At 46.0% G+C, this 27,016-nt stretch overlaps 1 protein-coding gene across 1 annotated transcript in view; it reads right to left on the reverse strand.

The window, feature by feature from the left end:
- Positions 1–27,016, reverse strand: part of ADAMTS7 (ADAM metallopeptidase with thrombospondin type 1 motif 7) — a 752,931-nt gene that overhangs the window by 150,027 nt on the left and 575,888 nt on the right. Inside the window, exon 17 of the mRNA XM_069624204.1 lies at positions 8,848–8,974. Coding sequence (XP_069480305.1) covers positions 8,848–8,974 — 127 coding nt within the window. The remainder of the gene's footprint in view (positions 1–8,847; positions 8,975–27,016) is intronic.

The following is a 27,016-nucleotide window of genomic DNA, read 5'->3' on the forward strand; positions in this document are numbered from 1 at the left end:
CCAGGGATGCCTCGGATGACCTCCTGGATGGTTTGCTGGAATACCTCAGCAGCAGACGATATTCCGAAACTTAGGCGTTTTGTATCTCCGCAGCCCCAAGTGCGTTGAGAACGTTGTAATGTAGCGAGAGTCTCTATGGAGTTTGAGTTGATGATACCCCGCCTTGAGATCAATCTTTGAGAATATACACGACCCTGTGAGGTCAGCCACGATCTCGTCGATCGTTGGGGTTATGTGGCGTTCTCTTTTAATGGCAGTGTTAGGGAGACGCATGTCTATGCAGATCCGCACCTTTCCAGGCTGCTTAGGCTTTCGTGTCACCACCATTGGAGAGACCCACGGTGTGGGCCCTGTGACCTCCTCAATGATGCCCGCTTCTTCCAGTGCCTTGAGTTCCTGCTCCACTTGTTCTCTCATGTGGAATGGCGTTCTCCGGTGCCTAACGGCTTTCGGCTGCACTGTTTCATCAATATGAAGTTTGATGGTTTTGCCTTTTAAACAGCCTATTCCCTCTTGCAAGTCAGGGTATTGGTTCAGCATCTGCTCCACCTCCTTGTCTTCGTTGACATGGCAGATGAATTGGACCACTCCCAGGTCCTCCGCTGCGTCCCCACTCAGGAGGCTCTCAACACCTGCCTTCACGACATAGATCTTGGACCATAGTCTGTTTTTTCCGTGTTCCAGCGTAGTGCGGAACCTGCCAATCACCGGCAAGGGCTTTCGACTGCCGTATGCATACAACAGAGTGTCTGTGCTTTTCAGCTCTGGTGGAGGACTTAGAGTCAGGAAGATGCTTTCGGGCATGACGTTCACCGAGGCGCCTGTGTCGATGGTCATGAGAATGCACTGGTTTTGGATGGTGACCATGCATTTGCGCCTTCGGACGGCTTTTCCTCGTGGTCCCCGACCTTGGCACAGTGCAGACACCAGGTATACCTTCCTCCCTTTTCTCTCGATGTCCTTGGTGGGGTCCTGCTGCATCGCCGAGACATCATCCCCTTCATTCTCCGTGGAAGAACTGGCCACTGCGACCCTTCTGGCGCTGGCTTGCTTCTTTTTCTTGGTCGCGTTCTTCTCCGGCGGGTTTTGCGGGGGCTGTATTGGGGTGTCCGCTGATCGACATACCTTTGCGTAATGATCCTTCCGGCCACATGCTCCACATGTGGTGCCTTGAGCAGGACAGTTGCGACGGCCATGTCGTGGGCCACCGCACCAGCCGCACTCTGTGGGCCCCGGAATGCGCGGTTGCCACCTGTTTTGGCCGTAACCTCCACCGTTGTCGTCTCTCGAGGATTGTCTGTTGGTGATCCGGGCCACCATAGCTGTGTTGAGAGCAGGTTGCAGCCTGTGTAGCGTGGCCTCCATGTTGGCCGCTCTGGTGTGGGCCAGTTCCCTCTGACGTCCTAGTTCAAGGATCCGTGGTGGGGAATACCCTTTTCGCTAAGTATCAGGCGCCTTAACTTTTCCGAGTGTATCCCGTTGATGATTTGCCTCCTGATCTCCCTCTCCACGTTCGTGAACTCGCAGGACATGGCTAGCTTTCTCAGACGGGTGTGGTATGCATCAAGGGTCTCCTCCGATGCCTGTAAGGTGGTGCAGAAGAGAAACGTCTCATAGTCTGGGTTTAGTTGAGGGAGAAAATGATCCGTGAGGGCATCTTTCGCGCTTCGGTATGCATCCTGGCCATCATCAACGTTCAGGGAGTTGAAAATGCGCAGTACCTCGTCACCCACGCTGAGTAGTAGGTGTGCCTTCAGTTTCCTGGGCGCCGTAATCTCTTTGCACTCCATCGCCATCTCAAATTTCTGAATCCACAGCTGCCATCTGGGTCCGCTTGATGATGGATCCGTGAATGGGTCAAACGGCTGGACCAGTGTCGACGAAACCCCGTGTGTGCGAGGTGGAGGTGACGTCATGGATAGGTTCGCCGCAATTCTGGACGGCGTGGTGGGCCCAGGCGTGGATGTGCCGGCCGCCATGTTGGCGTGGATCTGATTAGAGTTGTCGTGAGTTCTTCCGACGGCTACCAACGCCGCGACGTCGGGCCTACCTTGGAGGTGCTGCCGTTCCCAGGCGCTGTGTTACAGTTCAGGGCCTGGCGCTCCCGTCACACTGTGTTGCTGCCCTCTGGTGTTGGATGCCAGATGCCACCGGGTTCTCCAGTGCCCAGAGGAAGAGCTTTGGTCATGGTGGATGTGGCGAAAAACGGAGTGGCAGAGAGAAGGAATCGAGGAAAAAAAAAAAAAATTTTTTTTTTTTTTTTTTTTTGGGGTGGGGGGTCACGTGTGTGATTCCACCCCCACCGGGTGTCCAAAAATTTCGCCGCGATGACTGTATGACGTTAGGGTGCCTTCAAAGCACCGAGCGTGTAGTGGAGTTCATCTCGCCTCGTCGCCATTGTTAAGTTGTCAGCCCTCGGCCTGCGCGCGCGGGGGCTGGCAGAATACTGGTAGGCCGCACGGCCTGTTGCGCAGCTCCAGCGGGAGCCGAAGGATTACACACCCACACCGGTTGCTGGTCGGCCCCGGAACTGCCTCCCGAACGCGGGGGCGGGGCTTTTATTTAGGACGCCCTGCGTCACCGCGTAGCGGGACGCAGGGCGGAACTTAACAGCGGCACACAAAAATCATTGTAAATTGCCCATCCGCCCACCCCCGACCAGACCCCCCCACGCCCTCCGCCGCCCCGCGTATTCAGCTGGCGATGGCTGAGTATGTGCACGGGTACGGTAAAAGCAGGGGATGCTGGGGGGGAAGCTTGCATGTGGGCGGCTGCCGCTCAGGCCTATTATGCTGCCGGTTCTTTGGCGGCCTGCCCTCCCGCTCGCCGGGCAATGTCATTCCTTTTAAAGATTTATTTACAGCGCAGCTGAAATGTCTGCACCCGCGTCCCCTGATCTGAACCCATGGCTGAAGTGCTTAGGAAGGGTGGGGTGAGAGGTGACGAGGGGCTTGCAGGAAGGGGGGACGGCGGCACATATTTGTGAAGAACGCTCGCAGCAACCTGTTTGGTCGTGGTGGAAGCCCCAGAAGCATGGCCTGAACTGAACGTGTGCAGGCGTGGACTGACCTATAGGGAACTCTGGAGATTTCCTGGTAGGCCTCTGCACCCTGAACCTCTTTTGTGATGTATTTACAAACGTTCCCATAGGAAAAGGGTTGGGCTTGCAGAAAATGTGTAATATGGGGCCACTTTGAAAATCATTTCCTGGGCCTCTTTTGGGTCCCAGTCCACCCCTGAACGTGTGTACCCTGTAGTATAGTACACCCCTGAATAAACCGGAGTAGAAACTCCGACACTGACAGCAAAACGTGCTAATAATGACTGGTGATGCGATCAGCTCTGGCTTCGTCTCCCGGTATTAACTTCCCCCTCCCTCTTCCTCCAGCCCCTGTACAACAGCAAGCCACAGGAGTAAAAGATAAACAGAAAGACTACTCCCTGCTGGTGCCTCGTGTCATCTGGGTGGCTGCTGCTTGCTCTGACCGCATGCGTCTATTGTCCCCTTCTTGGGAGCACTGTACAGTGGACACCCCCACAGTACAACAGAACTCCAATTGCATGTTTTTTGGTAGTGGAACTCTCAAGAGCCCCTTAGCATATATCTTTCAGGGAGAAGGGGCCTTTGTTGTGTGTTCCCACGGGAGTGCCGGTGTATAATAGTCAGTGGTCTGTCTGTCTGCTCTCACTGCTTGTGTGGGAATATCTACTGCAACATGCTTGACGGCCTCTGCCTTATTTAATAGTCTACCCTTAGTCCCAGTTGCCTGCTTTGACTGTCTGTGTCTGCTTAGGTTGCATGCTTGCTCTTCTGTGTGTGCAGACGCCTACACCTGCGTGTGAGTGCCATGGCTGTTTGTGGAGCAGCCTCCCTGAATGCCTTTAGCGAAACTGAAGGTTTATGGATGGAAGGTTTTGAAATACTCATAACCACTGGAATTGCTCGGGGCAATCCTCCAGGCCATCGTTTTTCAGCCTGCCATTCCATTACATAAGGGGAAAGACCATATGCAAAAAAGGCTTGGACCCACCCCGAAAGAGGCAATCCTCCTGGCCCCCTTTGACTCTTCTAAGGTAATCATTAATGGCTAACTGAATGGCACCATCTTGGTCCAAGGCCCTCAGGCCAACCTCATCCTCTTTGACAGACGCTTCCCACGCCTCATCAATTTCCTTTCATTTCCTGCTGTCCCCTCTCTCCCTTCCCTGGCTTCCTTGCCCCCCCCCCTGCCTTCCCCTTAGCTACCTTGCCCCCCCTTCCTCATCTCCTACCCCCCTCAGGCTCCATCTACTCCTCCTTCTACACCTCCGCAGGGCGTACCTCTGATCTGTACCCCTCCCCGGAAGTCCTTCAGGGTTGGCAACCTTCTCCATATTGCCACTCTCAGCTCTCGCTCTGCCGTCAAACACTCCTCTGACATCTGCCACCTCCTGGAAGAACTTGACCTCAATGTCCTTGGTCTCACCGAGACATGGTTCACGGCCAGCTCTGTCACGAGTTTTGACACTCTCCTCCCTGACGGCTACATGATCCTCTCCGCCCCCGATCCACCCGGTTCGGAGGGGGTGTTGCCTTAATCTTCCCGAAGTGGATTCCTGCCTCTGTCATTCCTATGCAGACCTACTCCTCCTTAGAATTACTTGTCTGCAGGCTTTCTCTCTCTCCTGGCCACTCCCTTACGGTGGCTACTATCTATCGGCCACCTGGTCATATCACCTCCTTCCTCTCTGAGTGGGCGGACCTCTCCTCCTCCCTCCTGGCCTCAACCACTAAACTCCTCCTTCTTGGTGACCTCAATATTCTTCTGAATTAATCCTGTTCCTCCTCTGGACTCTTTTGTGACCTCTGCTATTCTCTCTCTTTCCCTCTATTCTCCCCTCTGGCCTGACCCACTCTGCAGGGCACACGTTAGATGTTCTTATCTCCTCTGATCTCCCCCTCGCCATCCTTCTGACCACTCCTCTCGCCTGGAGTGATCACTCCCTCCTTTCCTGCCATCTCTCCTCTCTACCCCTCAGGCCAAGCCAACTTCAACACTGCTTCCTACTTTCTCAGTCATCCGACCCATGAAACGTGTGTCAGTTGAGGCTTTCAGCGCTACTTTCTCTCGCCCTGACACAGCCCTTTCATTGTTCTAGTCTTCTATCTCTGACACTCTGGATGCTCTTGCCCCTGTCATGAGGATCGGCTCGAAGCCCAAAGCCAAGTGCAACACTTGGTATGACTCCAACCAAGCAACCCTTAAACGTGAGTGCAGGGTGGCTCAGAGGAAATGGCGGGCTTCTTGTACATCCTCTGACAAACTGGCCTGCCGCCTGCTCCAAAGGCAATGCCGGATCGTTGTCCAAACTAAGAAGAGAGCCCACATCCAAGCCCACATCTCAGCGGCATCTAAAAACTCGGCCGAACTCTTTAAAATCTGCAAGGAATTTGCCAACCCTGCTGCAATCTCTACCTCTCCTGTCGCCTCCCAGGCTCTTTGCACAGCCCTTGCCTCTCATTTCATCTAAAAAACCCAGGACATCCTGTACACCCTCTCGTCCTTTCCTCCTCGTCCCCCTTCTCTATCTGCTAACGCTGACCACCCTGCTGCTGACCCTTCTCCCCTTTTCTCATCCTTTCCTCTGTTCTCCCCTGACGGGGTTTCTACACAAGTTGGATCTATGAAAGTCTCATCAAAACAGGTTCTTGCCTGTTCGTCTAAAACCATCAAGGACCACATTGACACCCTGGCTCCTGTGCTGGCCGACTTCTTCAACCTCTACTTCGCCTCTGGAACCTTCCCCTCCCCTCTGAAGCACTCTCTTGTGCACCCTATTGTAAAAAAAAAACACAGCCGAACCCGTCATGTCCGGCTAAACATCACCCAATCTCCATCACTCCTTTCCTGGGCAAAATCCTGGAAAAGCTGGCCATCTCCCAGTTTAATCTTCATACCGATTCCGTTGGTTGTCTCCATGACCATCAGTCTGGCTTTAAAGCTGCCAGAAGCATGGAAACTGCTCTCCTGAACATCCAGGAAGACCTGCTCTCCAACCGCGACTCTAACGTCCCTTCTGTCCTCATCCTACTCGATCTCTCTTCTGCCTTTGACACGGTCAACCATGCCATCCTGCTCTACCTTCTCCGTGATAACCTGGGTATCACTGATTAGGCCCTGGAATAGCTGAGCTCTTTCCTCTCTGATCGACCCTCCCAGGTCCAACTTGGGTCCTTCCTTTCATCTATCTCACTCTCTACCTGTGGTGTTCCCCAGGGGTCTTCTCTCCCTGGCTGTCCAACCAATGCCTGGCACCCCTTGCCCGCCTCATTGCTGCGCTCTGTTCCAATTTTCAGTGCTATGCGTATGACATTCAACTTGTTTTCAGGCTTCCCTCTGCCATCTCTACGCCTTCTCTCATCTTAGACTATCTGCTATCCAGGAGTGGTGTGCCGCCAATGATCTCTGTCTTAATGCCAGTAGGACTGAGATTCTCCTCATCGACACATCTGCTCCCTCATTTCCTGTCACTCTCTGGCCTGCCTCCCTTGGCCTGTCTCCCACCTGTGAGGTTAAGAACCTCTGTCATTTTCGACTCCACACTCTCCTTTTCTCCTCACATCTCTGATGTCACTAAGAAATCCAACTACCAACTGCACCTCCTCAGAGGTATTCTTCCTTTCCTCTCCATCCCCCAGAAGCTCACTGTCTCTAGAGCTCTGGTTCTCTCCAGGCTGGACTATTGTAACAGCTTTTTTCCAGATCATTGTTTTGTCCTCCCTTGTTCCTCTCCCTTGCCTCTCCCTTTCAGATGCTCTGAAACACCTGTGTATGAGCGCGATACAAATAAAATATCATATCAAATCATTATTGCTGGTCCTGGGCCACGTCCCTTTTGCAGGAGACCACACACAACCCCAGGCATGTTTCAGCCTCATTGGGCATTATCACAGGGGCATAGCTTGGATTCCTAGGCACAGCACTCTCACACCTGCCTCTGGGCATCCCCATTCCACATGAGGTGACATTAGAAAAACTGAAGGTTGATGGTGCAAAGGTTTTAAATTAATCATAACCACTGTCATTTCTCTGGGCAACCCTCCTGACCATCACGTTTCAGCCTGCCATGCCATTAACTGCTGTGACTTGCTTGTACTTGCATTGCTGTGTTATTTGCAGCACGGTCTGTTTGGAGCCCGCAATGGGCACAGTACACAGGCCTTAGCCAGAAAAGAAATACATTGGAAGTGAAAAATGAGTAGTTGAGATGGGGGGACAAAGGGGTAACAACCAGACATGTTCACATATTATTCCTTAAATATCGTCAAGCGTGATTTGCATCACAAGATAGGTGAGTTTCAGATGTTACTGGAATCTTTGACTGTGTGTTGAAATGACAACTGTGCTGCATGAGTACAGGGATGGTTTTGTGACTAGTGTCCAAAGTGTGTACAAAGCCTCACACTAATACAAATCCAGCAGTGATCTGAATCATGAAGACAAACATGGCACAATATATTAGTTTGCTCTTGAAAGCAACAAATGTCCTGTGATTCCGTACCTGTCTGCAGGAAGTTGGGAGTAGGTATGATGTTTGGGGATCCCCAGCAAGACCCAAGATGTTGGCACCCTTCTGTGGATTGTAACTCTGGCATGGGCTATGCAAACTCTGTACCTTCCTTTGTCTGCCCACTTCAAAGAGTCTCTTGTAATCAACACTGTCAGGTTGATCATGTAGTAGCGCAGGGTGATGATAAGAGAACATGTGGGATAGACTTGGTCCGCGGTAAAAAGAAGTTTAGTATGACACTTGCTAATGATCTGATGGCCTCTGTCAAAATACCTATCTCTGAATGTTATTACTCTCATGACTGGAACAAATGCCACGCCAATTTTCAGCTCTTATGTGAGGATAAGGCCACACAATTTCCTAATAAAGCCTTGAAACAACATAATCCTTGGTTTTCAGATCATCTTAGCTATGTATCGTAAAAAGGAAGAGATCCAAATGTGAGGCTACTCTTACATTAGAAAAAGTGTCCCTTCGTGATTATACAAAAGCCATTTTCAATGCTAGATCACCCTTCTTTACTAATAAAATCAAATAGAATCAGTTCTGTTTTTAATAAACCTAATGAACTACTAAGAGTGATTTCCTCTTTTAACAATTCTGGATGCTTAGTAAACTCACTTGAGCCTTCTATTCAAGCTACCAATAACGAGAATGATTTTTTTTTGGGATAAGACTATAGATTTGCATACAAATATTAGGATAAGTCAGTGGTCCCTCCAAGTTATATTGGAACTTACAATGAGTCCTCCTGTAATGCCTTTCTAGTTTCAACCCATTATGGAAGAGTCGGCCCTCGCCCTTTCTCGGGCATTGAAAACCACTTTTAAGGAGGAAGACTCTCTTCCTGCACTTATTGCTTGTAAAGATGCAAAACCCTTTGGCAATTTACCCCAAACTCCTTATCCCTAAACCTTTCCTTACCACTACCTTTAAATCAACCCTTAACTAAGTAAGACCTTAGCCTCACCCTGATGCTAGCCCAAGAGTAAATAAAGCTAAACCTAAGCTTGATGATGTGGAGATACATACAAAGAAAAAGCAAGAGGAATGTCTGAAGAATTGAATGTAGAAGAGGTAAATGGCATAGTTTTTGGGTGAAGTAAAGGGGGATACTATCACCAGTATGGCATAGGCTCTGAGGGAGACAGGCGTTTGATGGCACTGAGATTTCAGCTGATGGTCAGATGGCACAGGCTCCAAGAAATTGCTGGTTCCATGTATGTCCATCTCACCATGGTTGTCTGCCCAGTACAGCATAAGCATTCAAGGTTGCATGGTGCTGGTGTGGCTTACCTGGCAGGGCAGGGCTCCTGGCTGCAGATCCGCTGCTGGTCATCAGGCCGGCTGCGTGAGTCGCAGTACCGCTCTTCTACGATACCTGAGAGCTTTTCCACACATAGCACAACCTGCCTCTGTACACCTATGAAGGGACAGAGAAACACAAAGCCAGTTTCACTCCTGCATCTCTGAGGACAACACCTATCTTACATGTATGTGCATTACTGTACATAGCTACTACTCCCACCCGGCTCACTTACAGCTCCAAATTGGTGCCCGCCCCAGCAGGAACAGATGTGTACCACTGACTTGCAGCTTCATACCTGCAGTGTAACCTCTGTGCCACAAGCCTGCAATGCGTTCATTAGCCAACCAATGATTCCTGTGACTCTGGGAAAACAAATTAACTCTCTGATGAGAATACCAGGGATGATATTGATGACACCTGTGTAAGGATGTACTTGCACTCATGCCAGAATATAATAACTCATATGCGGCCATACTGATGACGCAGTTCCCAGAATTGTAATCATACCCATCTGAGGCCCTTATTGCAATACTCTCAATATGTTAATTCAACCCATCCCAGGATGCTTATCACATTCATCTCAGGATGGCAAGCACACCCATGCCGAATGGTAATCACACCAATCTCACCATTCTTACCACACAAACTCACGAATGACAATCATATTGTTGCGCTACATTATTGGGTCTTATAAAGCTTTGACTTCTGACATTTTCATGGTCTCTTGGTGCTTAAGGACCTGTTAGAGGTAGGTTGGGAAATTAGTGAGGGTGGAGAGAAGCTAGCTAAATAGCTGTTGCTGCACTGTTAAAGTGTGCAGAAGGAAAGGAAGCAGATTGTGTGCAGGTAAGCATTTAAATGTTTTTGGAGGTGTGTTGTATGGGCATACCTAGGGATGGGTATTTTTGCTATCAAGTGTGAGTTTGCACAGGGACCTAGTTGAGTTCATGCATGAAGTTATTTCCTTTGATGTTATGGTCCATGGTGTTTGTCATGGACAGTGTCATTTTAATAGTGGTGTAGAGGAATTTGGTGTGAGCTAGGGAGGGAGACTGGAAGGTTAGCCGGTAGACTGGGCTGCCTTTGGCAATGCCCCTGGTAACTTCCATCTATCTGGTCCACTAGCGCATCTTCGAGTGCATAATAAATAGCACAGAATAAGACAATTGTGTAACAGCTACCCCCTAGCATGTTTAAACTTTGCAGACGGGCATTAGCATAACATTGCATGCAGAATAGTATACCACTTCGACAGAATATAGAAGAGGGGCAAGGCTATGTTTTAAAACATAATGAATTGTGTTTATTTTATGTAATATCTGTGATGTATTTTAGATATGTCATGAGGTGGAGTGTTGTATTTGTATTTTTGGATGTCTTTTTATTATTATGTGTGTAGATGATAAAGTGTAAGATTTTATTTTTTGAAACCATATGCGCAATAAGAAAAAAGAATATAGAAGATTAACTCTTACTGTAACCTGCCCGCGTGGTAATTCTGCAAATGGGATATGCGTGGTTGTGATGTGGTAATATTGCAACGACCACTTGCGCCACACCACACAGATTTAAGATATTGTAATATTTTAAAAAATCGGTACATAGTAACTTTACTAGACAGCCAACACGTGTTTCGACCTTATTCAACAAGGTCTTCCTAAGGGCAATTTGTAATTCGTGTTCCTTAATTTGCTAGCTCTCTGGTGTTAATATACAGACATTGGCCCTCATTACAACTCAGGCGTTAAGGGTTAACGCCACCGTTAACCCTTAACGCCTGATTCCCACCTTAACGCCTGCTTTTTGCAGGCGTTAAGTTCCATGGTGCTAAGGCACCTTGGTGCTAATTACGGCACCGTAATTTACGGTGCCGTAATTAGCGCCTTCCCCACTCCCATTATGCCCTATGGGGCAAAAATGGGAATGGGGAAGGGAAAATGGGAAATGGGGATTTACCGCCCCACTCACCTTGTAATGGGGCGGTAAATCCACCATCCACCATGGTGTAAACGTAGTTTACACCATGGTGGTAAAGTTGGTGCACTTAGCACCTCAGTTGTAATGAGGGCCATTAACTCCTACCTAGTTACCTCATTGCACACATATGTTAATGCAAATTCTGATCCAGACTTAGTTCAAGCTCCAGAAATCTCTGGTCTTAATATACAAACATTATATCCTTCCTAGTAACCTCTTTGATTACATATGTTAGTGCAAAATGGTATCCAGGCTTAATTCAAACTCCAGAAAATCTGTTGCAAAGGGTTAATTAGACCCTGCTACCTCATAGGTGTATTCGTTGCGGCGTTCTGCGTGTCAAAAGAGTATCTTTTGATTTCTTTGTTGTGATATGGTTGGGATGTGGTGTGTGGTGGGCTATTTGAGTTGCTAGTGGGTGGTGCATGTCCAGCTGCATTCTATCATTGCTCCATGTAAGGCTGAGTGGCACTGCTGTAGAAATGACTGTGTGGCAAACTCACATTTATAGAGCTGTTTCAGTGGGAGAAGGAGACTTTGGGGGCAGGAGAAGCCACCCAATATGTAATACAACTACTAGAAATCTCTCAGTGTTTCCATGCTTCTTGAAACACAGGCAGATTGTAGGAAACTCCTTCCCGCAAAACTCAAATATCCTACAAAGACCCAATAAATTGTTTCAATGTTACACCCCCTTCGGATTTCAGGAAGTGAATTGTGAGGTACAGGCAGACAGGGGTCTGGAGTCAGATCATTCCCAGAGAGGAAGCCACAAGGGCCGATTCAGTGGCAGGCAAAGACCCTCGTCTAACAAATACAATATCTAGAAGGGAGCTATGCCGTTGCTTTAAGTGGAAGCACCAGCCACACACCCCAGAGAAGAGAGACAAGGTACCACACAACCGAAAGGAGGAAAACAAAATGACTTTCGATCCACTGTACACACATGACCAGTGCCTTCACCCTCACTACGACTGAACAATGCAGTAGAGGCCACCACCCTTTCGCTCCCCAATTCAGTAGCAGGGCTTGCACATGGAAAATACTGATTTTCTACGTAAAATAATTACTTAAAGGGAAAATACATTTCCCTGAAAACTACAATTCAAAAAGGAAGCAGGTAGACCCCAACAATTCGAAATGACCCATTCTGAAACCATTTGAATTTCAAAGAAGGGAAAATAGCTCCTGACCAAACAAACTCTTCAAGCACATGGACAGTTTCCAAGATGGCGACTGGCCCTTTTAAAATATATTTGATATTTGAGATATTTACAACACGCGACCTGAGATCACAATGTAACATTACAGGTTGACACACCAGCCACAGCAGCTGAACTAAGAAATATCTCCCCCAATATAACCTAGAAAGCCTCCCTCCCAATCAGATCACTCTAGGAAACCATCATACAGCTCCAACCAATCAGAGCAGATACCCATAGAAAAGGAAGCATAAAAGAGGCTCTGTTTTCTGAATGTGGGAGCAGGGAATAAGAAATGCAGTAGTAAGCATTCAATACAGTTCCCAGTGAACGTACAGGAGAGCTCAGAGTAGCCAAAGGCACCTGGACAGACTAAGGAGACAAAAGAGGACTCTATATGTATCCCTTACAGAGTTAGAGCCTTAGAGGGGAGCCAGACCCTGGGGGAAAACCAGCCTCTGGAACGGAGCGAGTTAAGCTCAGGAAGGAGATTAGATCATGGAAGAGAGACAGTCCCAAAAGAAAACCAGACCTTGAGAGGGAGACAGAGCCATAGGACACAAAACTCTGGAAGAGAGGAACAGGCAGGGGGCCAGAGTCACAATAAGAAACACACAAGCCTGCTGGGGGCTATACTGCATCCCCTGGCCCGAGGCAGAAACATTGGGGTTATACATTTCCTAGGTTTTGTGATCGGGTTCCAAGGATTGGAGATGGACTCATGCAAAATGAAAGCAGTACTTGATTGGCCAAGCCCAATTTATGTGAAGGATGTTCAGATCTTTCTGGATTGCCACATTTCTACTGGCAGCTTAATGAGAGGTTTTCACAATAGGTCACTCCAATCCCCAAGATGTTAACGAAGGGGCCAAAGTTTGCTTGAACATCAGAGGGAGAATAGGTGTTTCAGCTTTTTAAGGGACCTTATTCATTTGCATCCAGATGTAGATCAACAATTTTTTGTGGCTACAGCTGTTTCTATTCTGGCATTCGGAGCAATCTTGTTTAAGCGATATCTGCCTTCTGGGCAGTTGCATCCAGGAGCTTTTTATTCAAAGTAGCTGTCTTACCCACACAATTTAGAATTGTGAGTTGTTGTCAATTAAATCAGCATTCCAGGACTAGAGGCACTACTTATTTGGGGCCAGGCATGCATTGATGGTATTGACAAACCAAAGGAATCTGTTGTGCGACCTGGAAGAACCTTGACCTTTAGACAGCTTTTTTTGTCTTTGCTTGAATCACCTTTAAGTCTCGGTTGATGGGAAAAGCAAATGGGGTTTCCTGGAATTCTCTGGCAATGAAAAGATCGATTTTGCCCAACCTGGACACCTCATTGCGGAATAATGAGTCTTGGATGGGGGAACAAGCTTAGAGGGAATTTGGAGCCAGAAGGTCAAACAGCAACTGTCACCCTGTGGTTGCAACTCTGGCCCAATAAAGACCCTATCAGTCATATTAAGCAGGGGCTTCCGTACACTGATTCAGGGCTCTACCTACCTTCCAAGGAGGACGGATTACAGCCCCGAAGGAAAGCCATGAATCCCCTCTAGCTGGACATTAAGGATATTGCAAAACCTTGGAAGTCCTTCTGCAAAATGTTTGGTGGGAAAACATGTGGGTAGATGTTTTTAAATTTGTGAAAACCTGCAAGGTAAGTGCTCAAGCCAAGCCTGAAAGAATGAAGCCCACGGGATTGTAGGATATTCTCCCTACTCCAAAGCGACCCTGGCACACCCTGTCAATAGAATGTATTGCTGATCCCCCTAAAGACAAGGGATGTTCTTCAATGTTGGTGGCCGTGGATGTGCTAACGAAGGCCAGACATTTTATTTAAATTAAGGGACCTGTCAAGGCTACCAGTTTAGAGGGTGCCCGAAAAGACAATTGGTACAAGCTAAAAAACGAGCTCGGAACACCAACCGGGACACCCTCCTCCAATCGGAACGGGAGGCTACCCCAGCAGCAGAAAACCACTTGACATGTGTTGTTACCTTTGTCACCCATACCTCACAAATAAAGAAGATTATCAATAAACATTGGCACATAGCTCATTTGAATCTACCGGATGAACAGCCTCCGAGGTTCGTATATAAACGTGCTAAGAACATTAAAGAACATCTTGTGCACTCACTTTACCAACACGACACAGCCGGCAGTGGCTCCCGGACCCTCCACCCTCTATAAGGTCATCACCCATGTGGGAACTGTGTCGCCTACCAGTTCACCAAAAAGATGAAAACCTTCCCTATTGGTGGACGCCAATGGACCCTCAGGGACCTCACTAATTGCAAAAGCCAGAATGCTATTTACTGCATCGAATGCCCATGTGGCCTTCGATATATAGGTCAAACCACCAGGGCAGTTAACATTTGAATCTCAGAACACCGATCCAAAATCAGATGTAAAAATCTAACAGCACCCCTAGTGGAACACAACCTGGCATTCAACCACACCCCCAACGACATCTTTTGGTGGGTGGTGGAAAAAATCAAGGGTGGCCCTGACATCCAACATAGCCTCCTCAGGAAGGAATCAAGGTGGATTCATCGTCTTGATATCTACCACCATGGTCTAAATGAGATTTTTCAGCCCCTTTTCTAGTCTATACGTCTATGAGGGCGTCCGCATACCCTAACCCTTCAGTCTACCCCTACCAGCTGATTCACACTGAGCACCCTGGCAGGCCCCCTCATAACTTGATACATCAGCACCAAGCCTCACTATTTTGGGACACATGCCTCCAGTTCAGTGACCAACAGACCCAACTGCACCCTCTGATGTTTGCTAACACAAGAGTGCACACAACGCACACTGCCTGTCTGTCATGGCTGGTCTGAAGTTTTGCTCAGCCACAAGCATGCAGCACACACACAAGGTTGTATCTAGCCAACCATCTTGTGCCTCTTCCCATTAATTGTTTGTTTTTTACTTCTGAAAACCGACCTGCTCCTGAGTTTATACCGGCACAGGCCCCATGGTTCTTTACAATCCGCACTGTGGACACTCTTCTATCGAGTATACCACGAGTCCCCATGGCAACGCAGGCATCACCACAACCTCAAGAGCGCGCGCATGCACTGACAGACGGCCGTCCCGCCTACCAGTGCTGGATTGGTTGCCGCGTCACCCCTAGCGGAACCACGCATGCGCGGTCTCCAGGGACGACGGACCATAAAAACTGCTGAAGCCGCCCACGCTCACAGTCTTTCTACAGACGCGCACGCCGGCAAGCATACCCCTCATGAGAGGCACTCACGTGTGTATACACCAGGTAAATCCAACCCGTACACTCGATCAGCTGTGATTCTTGGTCACAATGTCCTGTACTGGGCCACAACTGTGAAGCGGTTACTTCTTTTCGCTGGCCTCACTTATTTGTCATTCCAGCTAACAGTTTTTCATGTCTGGATGCGAGTAGAACCCACTAATATGCGGCACATTTTCATCCATACGTGCACCTATTCGCATGCTTACCCTGTAACCAGTGGTGTTCTGTTCGCATGTTACCGGGTTCGCTATCTATCACGAGGTAACACTACCAGGGTATTCGTCCTGTTTGTGCAGTCACAGATATCGACCCTGATGATCTCTCTAGCCAATAGTCCTCTTGTTTTGGGAACGCAACCCCATTTCACACATTGCGGTAACTCACATCTGATTTATCTTTCTACTTGAACCACTGGTCGCTTATTATTTCGGCCCTCTTCTCCTCACCCTTTTGTCCCCTCTTTTGATTTTTCTAGGAGCCAATACCCAGCACCCACTACGACTTCTGGGGAACAGCATTGGCAGCGAGCCATCACATGACACAGCAGGCACATTGATCCAGCTAGCAGGTACTAATTAGTTATGTCTTCCTTCTGCTTGCCTGTTGTCTTGAACACAAATCAGCACTACTGCAAACACCCTCTCCCACTGGGTGTTTTGGTTAACGGGTATCCAGCAGCCCTTCCCACAACTTTGCATTCTTTTTCCCCACACAGAATTCCTTGTGCTCCAAATAACCGTCCAGGTTCCCACCACTTACCTGGGACCCGAGTGATGATCCATGCTGTCCAGCACCAAGCCTCTTAATGACCGACATCCGAGTACTTGGGATACTTGCGCTGCCACTAATAAGATGACTAGTGCCTCTTCAGTATTCTTTGCTGATACTTGCCTTGCCTTTGATAGTAGTATTAGCCTGCCATGCCTCTGGCAGAGGCACCAGCCTTGCAATAACTGCCCTAGACTATGCGTGCCTTATAACTTGTCACTGTACACCTTGCCTTGTTAGTAGCACTCCATGCCTCTGAGAGTTCGACAGCAGCTTTGGCCTATGTGCCCCGCCTTGTAATAGCTGCATCTAACTATCACACTCAGTATACGTGTGCTGTACTCCTGACTACTGCTTTCAGCCCACTTGTGCCGCATCTGCACTAGATAACTGTGCATTAGATTACCAGCACTAGACAACGGACTAGATCATTCTCACCATAATCTTACCTGCATGTTGATTTTCAAACTAGATATGCTGCCAGACTTAGTTTCTATGACCCACTACTTTGTCTGCCTACTCAGATATTAAACTAACAAGCCCTTCACTTAGACATAGGGCACCCTACACATTATATAATGTACCTCATACTGTCCAACCTAGTACATCTGAACACCTTAATTATACTACTGGGATTATTCATCATGCCACCTCTTACTAGTACAACAATACAACAACCTATGACACAATGCAACATAGCCGAGAGAAATGCAAGACTACGAGCACGATTACCTAGAATCTTTGATCCTCTTATCAAATATGAAACTAACAATAATCGAACTATAATGACCACGGAACCGACTCCTAAACTTAGCTCTCATAACTACAAAAGGTATAACAAGTTTCAAATAAATAGAGACAAAAACCTCACCCCCACAGCATTAATAAACCTTACTTCATCCCCACCTACAAACTCCATACCCAAACTTAAAGGAGCCTTAATAAACGCTAGATCCCAAGTCGCCCATGCCATAGAAATGTCTGAAGTCATCACCACTGAAGACTACGACTTCCTAGCCATAACAGAAACATGGCTGCACGAGGCTTCAGGCCCAGCACTATCCTTAGCTGTCCCTGACAACTACACTATCCTCAGAACCAATAGATGTGGAGCCCGAGGTGGCGGACTAGCCATCATCGCCAAAATCAAGCTTGATATGAGACTTACTCCCTCACCAACTATTGAATCTTGCAAGATAATGTCTACTAAAACTCCCATAGCTAACTCTCAAACTCTTAACCTCCACTTGATATATAGACCTCCTGGTCCTATCAAGACCTTCATAGAAGACTTATCTACCATCCTCTCAGAAAACCTCAAAGGCACCACCCAAGCGATACTACTCGGTGACCTTAATATTGGCTTCAATGATATCAATGACCCACAAGCCATAGCAGCATCCAACATCCTGACGGAACTGGGATACACCCAAAGAGTGCTTGAGCCTACGCATATCAAAGGGAGAACCCTAGATTGGATTGCTGACCATAACTGTAAAATCTCCACCCCCACTATCTCACCTCAAATATGGACAGATCACCATTTAATCTCATTTTCCTTGGACACTACAACCCCTAACCTGCAACAACCTTGTGCACCACCTGCACTTACCAGAAACAAAAAAAATATGACACTATAGAAACTACTTCCCGGTATCCTGCCCACGCTGAACGCTCTACCTAACAACCTAAACCCAAATGACTTAGTGGAAGAATTTAATAACATCATGAACAAAACCCTTGATGACATCGCTCCACTCAAGCTGAGAAACAGTAAACCACAGAGCCACCTGAATAACTGGTTCACCCCGCTCCTAAAAAATCTTAGATTAGAAAAAAGGAAATGGGAAAATACGTGGAAAGCTCACCCCACTCCGGAAAATAAACTGAAATTAATTAACATTTCATCTCAATATAAAAAAGAAATCATCTCAGCCAAACAAGAGACCTATAACAACAGAATTACACAAGCCAATTCAAGTACAAAAGAATTGTTCTCCATACTTCGAGAACTGGAAAATCCTATAACGCCCCAAGATAACTGCATTAAAAATAAAAAATGGTGCTCCGAAATTCAGCATGCATTATCTAACAAAGTCCTAAACCTCCAAAAGAAAATAGAACTAAAACGAGAGACCTTAGCCTCTGCCACACTACTCTCCACCAAAATACTTTCCAACCCTAAACCAACCACCCAATTCCACTTCTCCAAAGTCTCTATATTAGAGGTGGAGAAAGTAATACTTGGTCTAAAACCGTCCAACTGCAAAGGAGATCTTTGCCCAGCACAACTCCTCAAAGATGCCGCACGAGACCTAGCACCTTTCATCACAAAGCTGATTAATGCCTCATTCACCTCGGGCACCATCCCAAGCAATCTAAAAGAGTCCTGGGTGCTCCCTCTCCTTAAAAAGGCAACATTAGACCTGGCTATACACACTAATTACAGACCGATTACTACTGTACCGTTCCTCTTGAAGATTCTGGATAAGGTGGCATACATCCAAATTCAGAACTTCTTGGAACAAAACCAACTACTAGGCTCCCGTCAATCCGGCTTCCGTCCACTGCACGGTACAGAAACGGCATTGATTGACCTAAAAGCCCAAATAGACAAAGTACGAGACTCTGGAAAACCAGCTCTTCTCCTGCTATTAGACTTAACTGCTGCATTTGACCTAGTGGATCATAAAGTCTTGTGTGACCACTTAGACACAGCAGCACACTTCTCCACTGAGGCTATAGCTTGGATCCAATCATTCCTTAGTGACCGTACTATGAGGGTCTTTTCACCTACAGCAGCTGCAGACCCCATCCCCATCACCTGCGGCGTGCCACAGGGATCCTGTGTTTCACCAAAGCTATACAACGTTTTCACTAAGCCCCTGTTTGATGATTTGGACCATCTAGGTATCACGTATACTAACTACGCTGACAATACCCAGATCCTCCTCCCACTTACAGGGGACTATGAAAAGGACTTAGCTCTAGTGAACAAAATTTACAGCATCGTTCAGGCATGGATGGCAACCCACGGCTTATGCCTGAACAATGATAAAACTGAACTTCTTATCCTAGGAACCACTTCCCTCATTAATAAACTAAGCACAAACTACTCCTCCTTCGTCATCGATGGAAATTGCATACAAGTAGCCAAAGAAGTAAAAACGTTAGGTATTTACCTCGACTCCACCTTATCATTCTCCAAACAGGTAAACTCCCTAGCCTCATCAACAGCTTACACATGTAAACTAATCAGAGCAGGTAAACAATTCCTATGCCAGCACAGTTGCTTAACATTAGCCAGAGCCCTAATCATCTCCAAACTAGACTACTGCAATGCTTTGTACATAGGAGCCACCAAATCTACTATGAACAAAATTCAGATACAGCAAAACAATGCCCTCCGAGCTGCATTGAACATTCCCAAGAGAGAACACATCTCAGAAACTAGAAGGAAGTACAAATGGCTCCCCACCCACGAGAAAATTAGACTCAAACCGCATCTCTCACATACAAATCACTTCATAATAAAGCCCCACAATATTTAAAGGACAGATTCACCAGAGCACATTCCACAGAACAAACCAGACTAGCCAGCACCCACCGCCTCCAAGTACCCCGATTTAAACTTGCCACCATAGGAGGAGCTAACTTCCCAGTCAAAGTGGCCCAATTATGGAATGAACTACCCATCACTGTGAGGCTAGAACAATCTTTCTCCAAATTCAGGCGAAATGTGATCAACTGGTTGACGACAACAAATGCTAAATGAATGTATGAATTGGTTCCTACTTGACTGCTACCTGTACTACATGCCTGTAACCAATGACTAATGTAACCTGTAACCTATAACTTATTGTAACTTGTAACCGTTCTCTAAGCTATACACTTTCTTATCTTTTGCGCCCTTATACCCCAGGGTCGGTGCGCATAATAAATTCTAAACAAACAAATAGCACCGGCAGGTAAGACACCAGTCTGGAACTGCGAGAATTGATCCACAAATACAATACCCAGTAATTAATGGCATACCATAACCTTACTCTCTGGAGTTCTCTGTACTTCCCACAGGGTCCCCCACATGGAGCCCTGATGAAGGTGGAAGTGGTTTACTCCAACACCGCTGAAACGTGAAGCAAACTGGGAACACCTGATCAAGTCTGTTCCCGGTTTTACAGACCCTGTTTAGTCAGTCTCTGCCACGTCGACAAAGATATCTTTTATCCTATGACCCTGGAACATTTACTGTTCAAATTGAAATTACATCCTCATAGAACATTTACTGTTCAATTGAAATTACTTCCTAATTAAGGAGCCTTAGAAACTCAGCTGACTTACCAGTGCAGGAGATCCACTGAACCTTTAGCCTGCACCCGAGCAACAATTGCTAAATCTATAGTGCGAGTTCATAGGCACTTTGCTCTTCCTTCATTTAATACAAAGTACTTTTGTATTCTAGCACATGTCGAAGTCACAATCGGTACCTGTAAAAGTGCATGCACACTACCTGTGTCAATGAAATAATAATTGATACCTATACTTAATTTTGTATATTATGGCATGTTTTTTTTCACTGTATTTTTCATGAAGTCACTGCAAACTGCTAATTTTCATTTGTATGTTTTAATCTTTAGTATGTCTTTGTCTTATTTGTTTATCACATGTCTCATATGATTAGAAAATAAACAATTGTCTCCTAACACTTTAATATACTAACACAGCGAGTGGTTATTACCTACAGATTCATTCCTTGGATCTTTTAATTATGAGAGCAATCTTTAAAAAAAATGTGGACAGACCTAAAACTCTGTATCTGTCCCCTCGCTCCCCCCCCCCCCAATATCTGGTTTTGCTTGAAATGTTTACTAGCAAGGGTACAAATAATTGTTTACAAGGCTACCAGCACAGGAATTTTAAAAGAACATGGTGCACCTACATAGTCTTCCTTCCTAGGTGATGTCCGATACAGAGTCACAGTTTGTCTTGAGTTTTTGGCAAGCTTTTACAAGGTGCTGGATATTGAGTTGCTCTCACCACGAGATATCATCCCCAAGCCAAAGGACAGACCGAGAGTGTTAATCAAGAGCTGGAAAAATATCTCTGGTATTAACTCAAGGCAGTAGAGAGGTCGATAGATCTAATCTGGCTATAAGAATTTTGTTATAGTAATTCTATCAAGGATTCCACCACTGTGTTGCCTTTTTTGCAACCTAGGGTTTCATCCACACTTTTTAAGGTAGCCAGCAGGAGAGGAGGCTTACAATCCAGAGGTTGGATGATGGGGGGGTGAGAATATGCAGAGAGCAGTAAAAGCCTTAAAACAGAGTAAGAGAGCTTATAAAAAATGTGCTGACCAGTCCAGGCGACCAGTCCAGGCTTCCAGCACCCAATTATCAGGCAGAGAAACTCACCTGATTGTCTACTAAGCAAATAAAGCTGAAAGGAAAAATAAATATTTCATGTTAAATAAGCCCTTTTTCAAATTTAAAAGGTAGTAACTCTAGTAACTATTGCGTGGAAGTTACCTTCAAGTTTAAAGATCCAACTGACTTTTCATATGAGCCTTTGACACCTTGCCTGGAGGAGGCTAGGTTAGAAGAAAATCCCTCTCAGATAGTTTCAGAAGACATAAATGAGAACATGAAATGCAGGCATTTTGAATTCTAGGAATAGCAAGTGCACACTACATTGTTTAATTGATTTTAAGCGGTATGGTTCTGAGGGGAGGTCTCAGCAGGTTGTAAAAGATGTTCATGCTCCCTGTTTAGTAGCTAAGTTTCATAGCTTGCAACCTCTCCAACCCTGGCCCTGGGACAGGGCCTTGCAGAGAGGGTACCATCTGGTTCTCCAGGATCAGAAAGTACAGGGTCAGATTGTGGTATTCCATAACGTGGGAGGCTGTTTTACTGGTGGAATAAGACGAGGTATAGTTATCCCATGGGTGAGAGTGGAAGGCAGAAACTAATTACAGGCTAGGTTGAGTTGGTATATGTGTTTTCCTTGACCAATATTTCTAAAGCAAGGAAGATTATGCTGTTCCATTCCAAGATGGACGAAAGGAATACAGGAACTAACCATTAGTGTAACCTTTTCCAACATTCCAAAACTGTGTTTCATTTGGATATTCAAGACCAGTAGGTCCTAGCTTTCATGGCTCCACAGAGTACCTGAAAATCCTTGGGAAGTACAATTGCTACATAGTATTTGAGGAATGTTAAGAGACGATGGGCCTCATTAGACGTTTGGCGGTATTCCAGTGGTAAATCTTCTGGAATGACCCGGTGTAGTGGTTGGTTTCTGACCCCACCCAAATGTCTTTATATCTACTTACACATAATCTGACTGCTTGAACAGTTCATACTCCAGGTTTGCTCAATGTCTCTGTATTCTCTGCCTTAGGTACCAGTCTGTGTTTTGTTGGGTTGGCCTGTAAATTCTAAGCCCTGTATAATATTGTCCTTCACCCCTTTTTGGAGTGTCTGTTCATTCTGCTTGCTTGGGAGGCTTTTTCAGTACACCTGGCCTTTGGTCCTGCTTCCCACACCCTGCATTGGTGTTAACATTCTCACACCCAATCCTGAGCTCTCCTGTCTTGTAGCCCACCTTAGGTTTTCTTCTCTCTCATCCCACTTTGTGCTGTTTTGTCTTTCACCCCAACTTGGAGTATCTGTCAGGGTCCCATACTATTCATGGTTGAAACATTCTGTCTGGCAAGGTGGATTGTCTAAGAATTAGATTGCTCCTTGGGGAAAGTTTAATGGTTCGTGGTATTAACATGTGTCAGTGGAAATTCCTTAATGCATACTTCAGGAGGGCTCTGTTTCCCAAGGGCAAGATGGAGGTTCTGTGCAGCAGCATTGATTGGCTGTGGTTGGGTGTGAGGTAGCTTGGAATTCTTTTTACAATTCTAAACTGCCTTTCATTCAAGATACCAACAGATCAGGTCATAACTTAAGTAGCTCCAGTTTTTTCAAGTTTATCCAACAGAAGAAATCTACATCAGATGTGGTGAATTTATTTAAGAACTGAATTCCAGAGAAGATTTAACAATACTCTGAAGATCAATGAAAAGCTGCAGTAAGATCAACTACAGAAAAAGAAAGCTAAGTGAACCTTTATCCACAGTGTTCAATGTTACAGTGTACATTTTGATCCAGTGAAATTCTTGCTAATGAACTGAATTGCAAGTGAAAGACTTTGTAAATACAGTTTCTTGAATAAGGTAGAGCGCCAGCAGGCAAAGAGTTAATTCAGCACAGCACGTTGCCGTGCGTTCATTTACTAAGGTAAGCGAACGGAAAAGAAGCATCACTTTGTTCGTACTAATGTGCTAAAAATGGTAATATTGCATGCGTTACTAATGTAGATACGTTTTCGGGTTCACTGAAGTACACGCGAGGAGTTTTTTCCATCGGACCGGTTAGAGTAAAGGACCTGCAGTTTTGTAGACACTTTGGATGACATTTTCTTAGTCAAGCCTATCCTGTCTCCCTGGACATTTTGGGAACAATTCATAAAAAAGTGAAAAAGATATTAAGAAAACAGAAAAATGCTGGTTTCAGCCTACTCGTAACCGCTCTCCCATTCGCTATTGCGCAGCGTATGACCACAATGATGACATCACTGGTGGCACCACTAATTACATCATACAAGACATCCCTGATGGCGTCACTAATTACATCATGCATGACACCAATGATGTCACCGGATTGTTGAATTACATTTTGAAATATGGTAACTCTTTTTTAACCTAACATATGTATACATATTTCATACTTACACAGTACAATGTATTCTGCCCTTGTTTCTTTGAATTTAACACATGGTATACATTTATGTAGCATAAAAAATTGATTTTTTTCATATTAACAAAACTTCAAACTCTTAGATTATATATTATCAAAATGCACATAGGCACAAACTTTCTTTCGTATGTGATTATTTTATTTAAAACTTGTCATTTAGAAAAGAATGTGTTAATTTAATGTTATTACAGTGAGGAGAATTGTAAATTTGAATGTGAACATTGACTTTTTTCATAACACTTACTATTAAACATGTTTCTACTTCTATCTATTCTAATTTTTTTGACTACTACAGATATTAATTATATTATGTTTGAAATACCTGAAATAGATTTACCAGAATCAGGGCATTTCCCTGCAGAAACATTGTAATTGTTTACTGATACATGAAATACAAACCATTTGTATAACATTAAATATTTTTATTTTAAAGTTTATAAATTGATATGAATATGCTGCATGTAATCATTTCATACTTTTGTATCAGTGTATTGTTCCATGTCATGTTGTTATTATTGTTAAGTGTAATACAATAAAATATGTATGAAAAGAGGTCTACAAAAATAATAGAACTTATTTAATCAGTAAGGTCACATTTGATGTAATTATTGATCTCATCGCTGATATCATGTATGATGTCACCAGTGAACTCTTTGTGATGTCATCATTATGGTCATAAACTGCGCAACAGGAGGAACATAGTTAATGTGGACTTGCTTAAAAATGCGATTGCTCAATTTCAGGGGTTTTGTTGCACTAAATCCGATCACCTTAACTCTCTCTTAACCTAAAATCAACCCCATCAGGGTAAAATGGTTACAACAAAGTAGCAACCATATTACACAAAGGAAAAGCCTGCACCAGCCTAGCCAAATGACTAACAGAGAGGAGGTACCTCGGGGCACTCTGTGGTACTCTGTGGTACCCCTCTCTTAGGAGTCATAAGGACACGAGAGGAGAACAAAAAAAGGACTTGCTCAATCAGGCTTTGGATTAAGCTTGACTAAAAGGAAACAAACCACCCTAAACTCAAAGCCCAGAAAAAGGTACAGGGGCTACCACATCAGGTAGAACATGTGCTTTCCATATAAAAGGGTACAACCTGAAGTAGATTCCGGAAGAACAAACCTAGGGGAGTTGACAGCACACACGACCTAACAGTGCAAATTAGAACTGAATACAACAGGGATACCTTTCTACGTCATAACCTTTGGTTTCTGTACAGGTGGGCTCAACATGCAAACTTAATGGACTCAATTAGCACATGAAAGTAGAATGCACACATGTAAGGGTTGACTCAGGATGCCCTTCCACTGGCAAGGGGAAACCAAAAGACAGTGCAGTATAAGACAATGGAGTTTGGCATTAGTTCGGCAGTATCCCCGCCAAACTATGCACATGGCACAGTAATCGGTTTCTGTATAGTGCAACCTTTCCGGAAGGAACATATCTTTCTGGGATTTGCTTTCTACATTTGTGGTTATGCCTGATTGGATGTTATATTCACACCATAGGGCCCTGGGCCTCAGTTGACAATGGTTCAGTAGTCTATGCCTAGCTGGGCTATGCTCAGAACCTAGGCACTCTATTGACATCATATTATGCTTTATGTTCCTACCCGTGGCCTTTGGCGTCTGGGTGTGGGGTTACGTCCACAGCATGGGCACGCCATGCTTAGTATTATTGAGTCTGCCGTGGAGGGAAAATCAGTTTTCCGAGCTCTTGTCAGACAATCCGCACTTGTTAATGTGAGAGGCTTTAAACACGCGGCACTGGCTGCCGTTCTGTCTTGAGGAGAATGCGCAGCTGGGACAATGGCAGCTTTGTACAGAGTGGACTGGTGCTGCTGGCATCATGTTCCACACAGGGATTCCCACAGGCTCTCCGCCTCTCCCTCTCCCAATCCCCCACTTTCGCCTCAGTCCTTTATCCCACCTAACTTCCCTTGCTTCATTCAGTCTTTCGCTGTGCTCTTCCCACCCCTCCTCCCCTTCCTTGCCTCACCCTCCCCACCCCATTTCCTTCCCTCTTACCCTCACTCCTTCTCCCTCAACATCTCTCAGTGATCTACTAACTCCCATTCTCCCCTGAGCTCACCCTCCCATCCTTCCTAATCTCCCCCTCATGTTCTATCACTCCCTTTTTATCCTTTCTATCTCCGGACTCCCCTGATCTCTTCTTTTACTTTCCCTCTTTTCTGCAATCTCTCACTCTATCCATTTGCCTCCCCCCAACCCACTCGATTTCTCAACTCTCACTTCTTCCTTCCATCGCCATCGGAGCCCTGCACCTCCCTTTTGCCCTGATCTTTCCACTTTCTTCCTTGGCGCCACCCTTTTCCACCCTAGCTCCCCCAAACGGCTCCCTCTCCCTTCCACCTCTTATTGAAAGAAGACTTCTCTCCTTCTCCTCCCCTCACTGTTTCCATGCTTTCCCGTCAACTCATTAAGTTCAAATAATCTTTACTGACATGACATGTCATATATGTGTTGACTACTCATAGAATTGTCTCGGGCAGATAGCTTAGGGGCAACGTCCTCACTTTGAAACAAGACGTCACGGAGCAGCACAGGTTCGATCCCCACTTAGAAACCTCTGGGCGTTCATTGCGTTATAAATAACCTTTCATTGGCCCTCATTACGACCCAGGCGGTAAGCGGAAAATGATGCCGGTAAATTAATACCGGCATCGTTTTCCGCTAGGTCCGATTATGACCCGCGAAAGTGCAATTAGCGACATCGTAGTTTACGGTGCCGCTAACAGCACCAAGGTCACGCCCGCGCGACCCACCATGCTGTAAATACCGGCATGGTGCAAAGCTACGCAGATCACAAACCAAGCGGACATGCCCCTAACGCCATCGCCAAGGCCGTTAAGTACCTTACCGCCATGGCGCTAATTCCGCCATCACGAACCAACCGTAAATGGCCATGTGCAGTGTTCCCAGCTGCCACAGGTGCACAGAATCAGCACAGGTGGAGGCAATACAGACTCTCCCAGTGCAAAAAGAGCACACCCCACCCCTACCAGCCCCAGTCACACTCCACAATGATACCAATAGGACTAGCAATGTTGGGGCTGGAGGACCTGATAGCAATGCGAGTGCTACAACTGCAACAACAACAACAA

This window comes from Ambystoma mexicanum, chromosome 11 (genome assembly GCF_040938575.1).
Source record: "Ambystoma mexicanum isolate Mex_15411 chromosome 11, UKY_AmexF1_1, whole genome shotgun sequence".
NCBI classification, from domain to species: Eukaryota; Metazoa; Chordata; class Amphibia; order Caudata; family Ambystomatidae; genus Ambystoma; species Ambystoma mexicanum.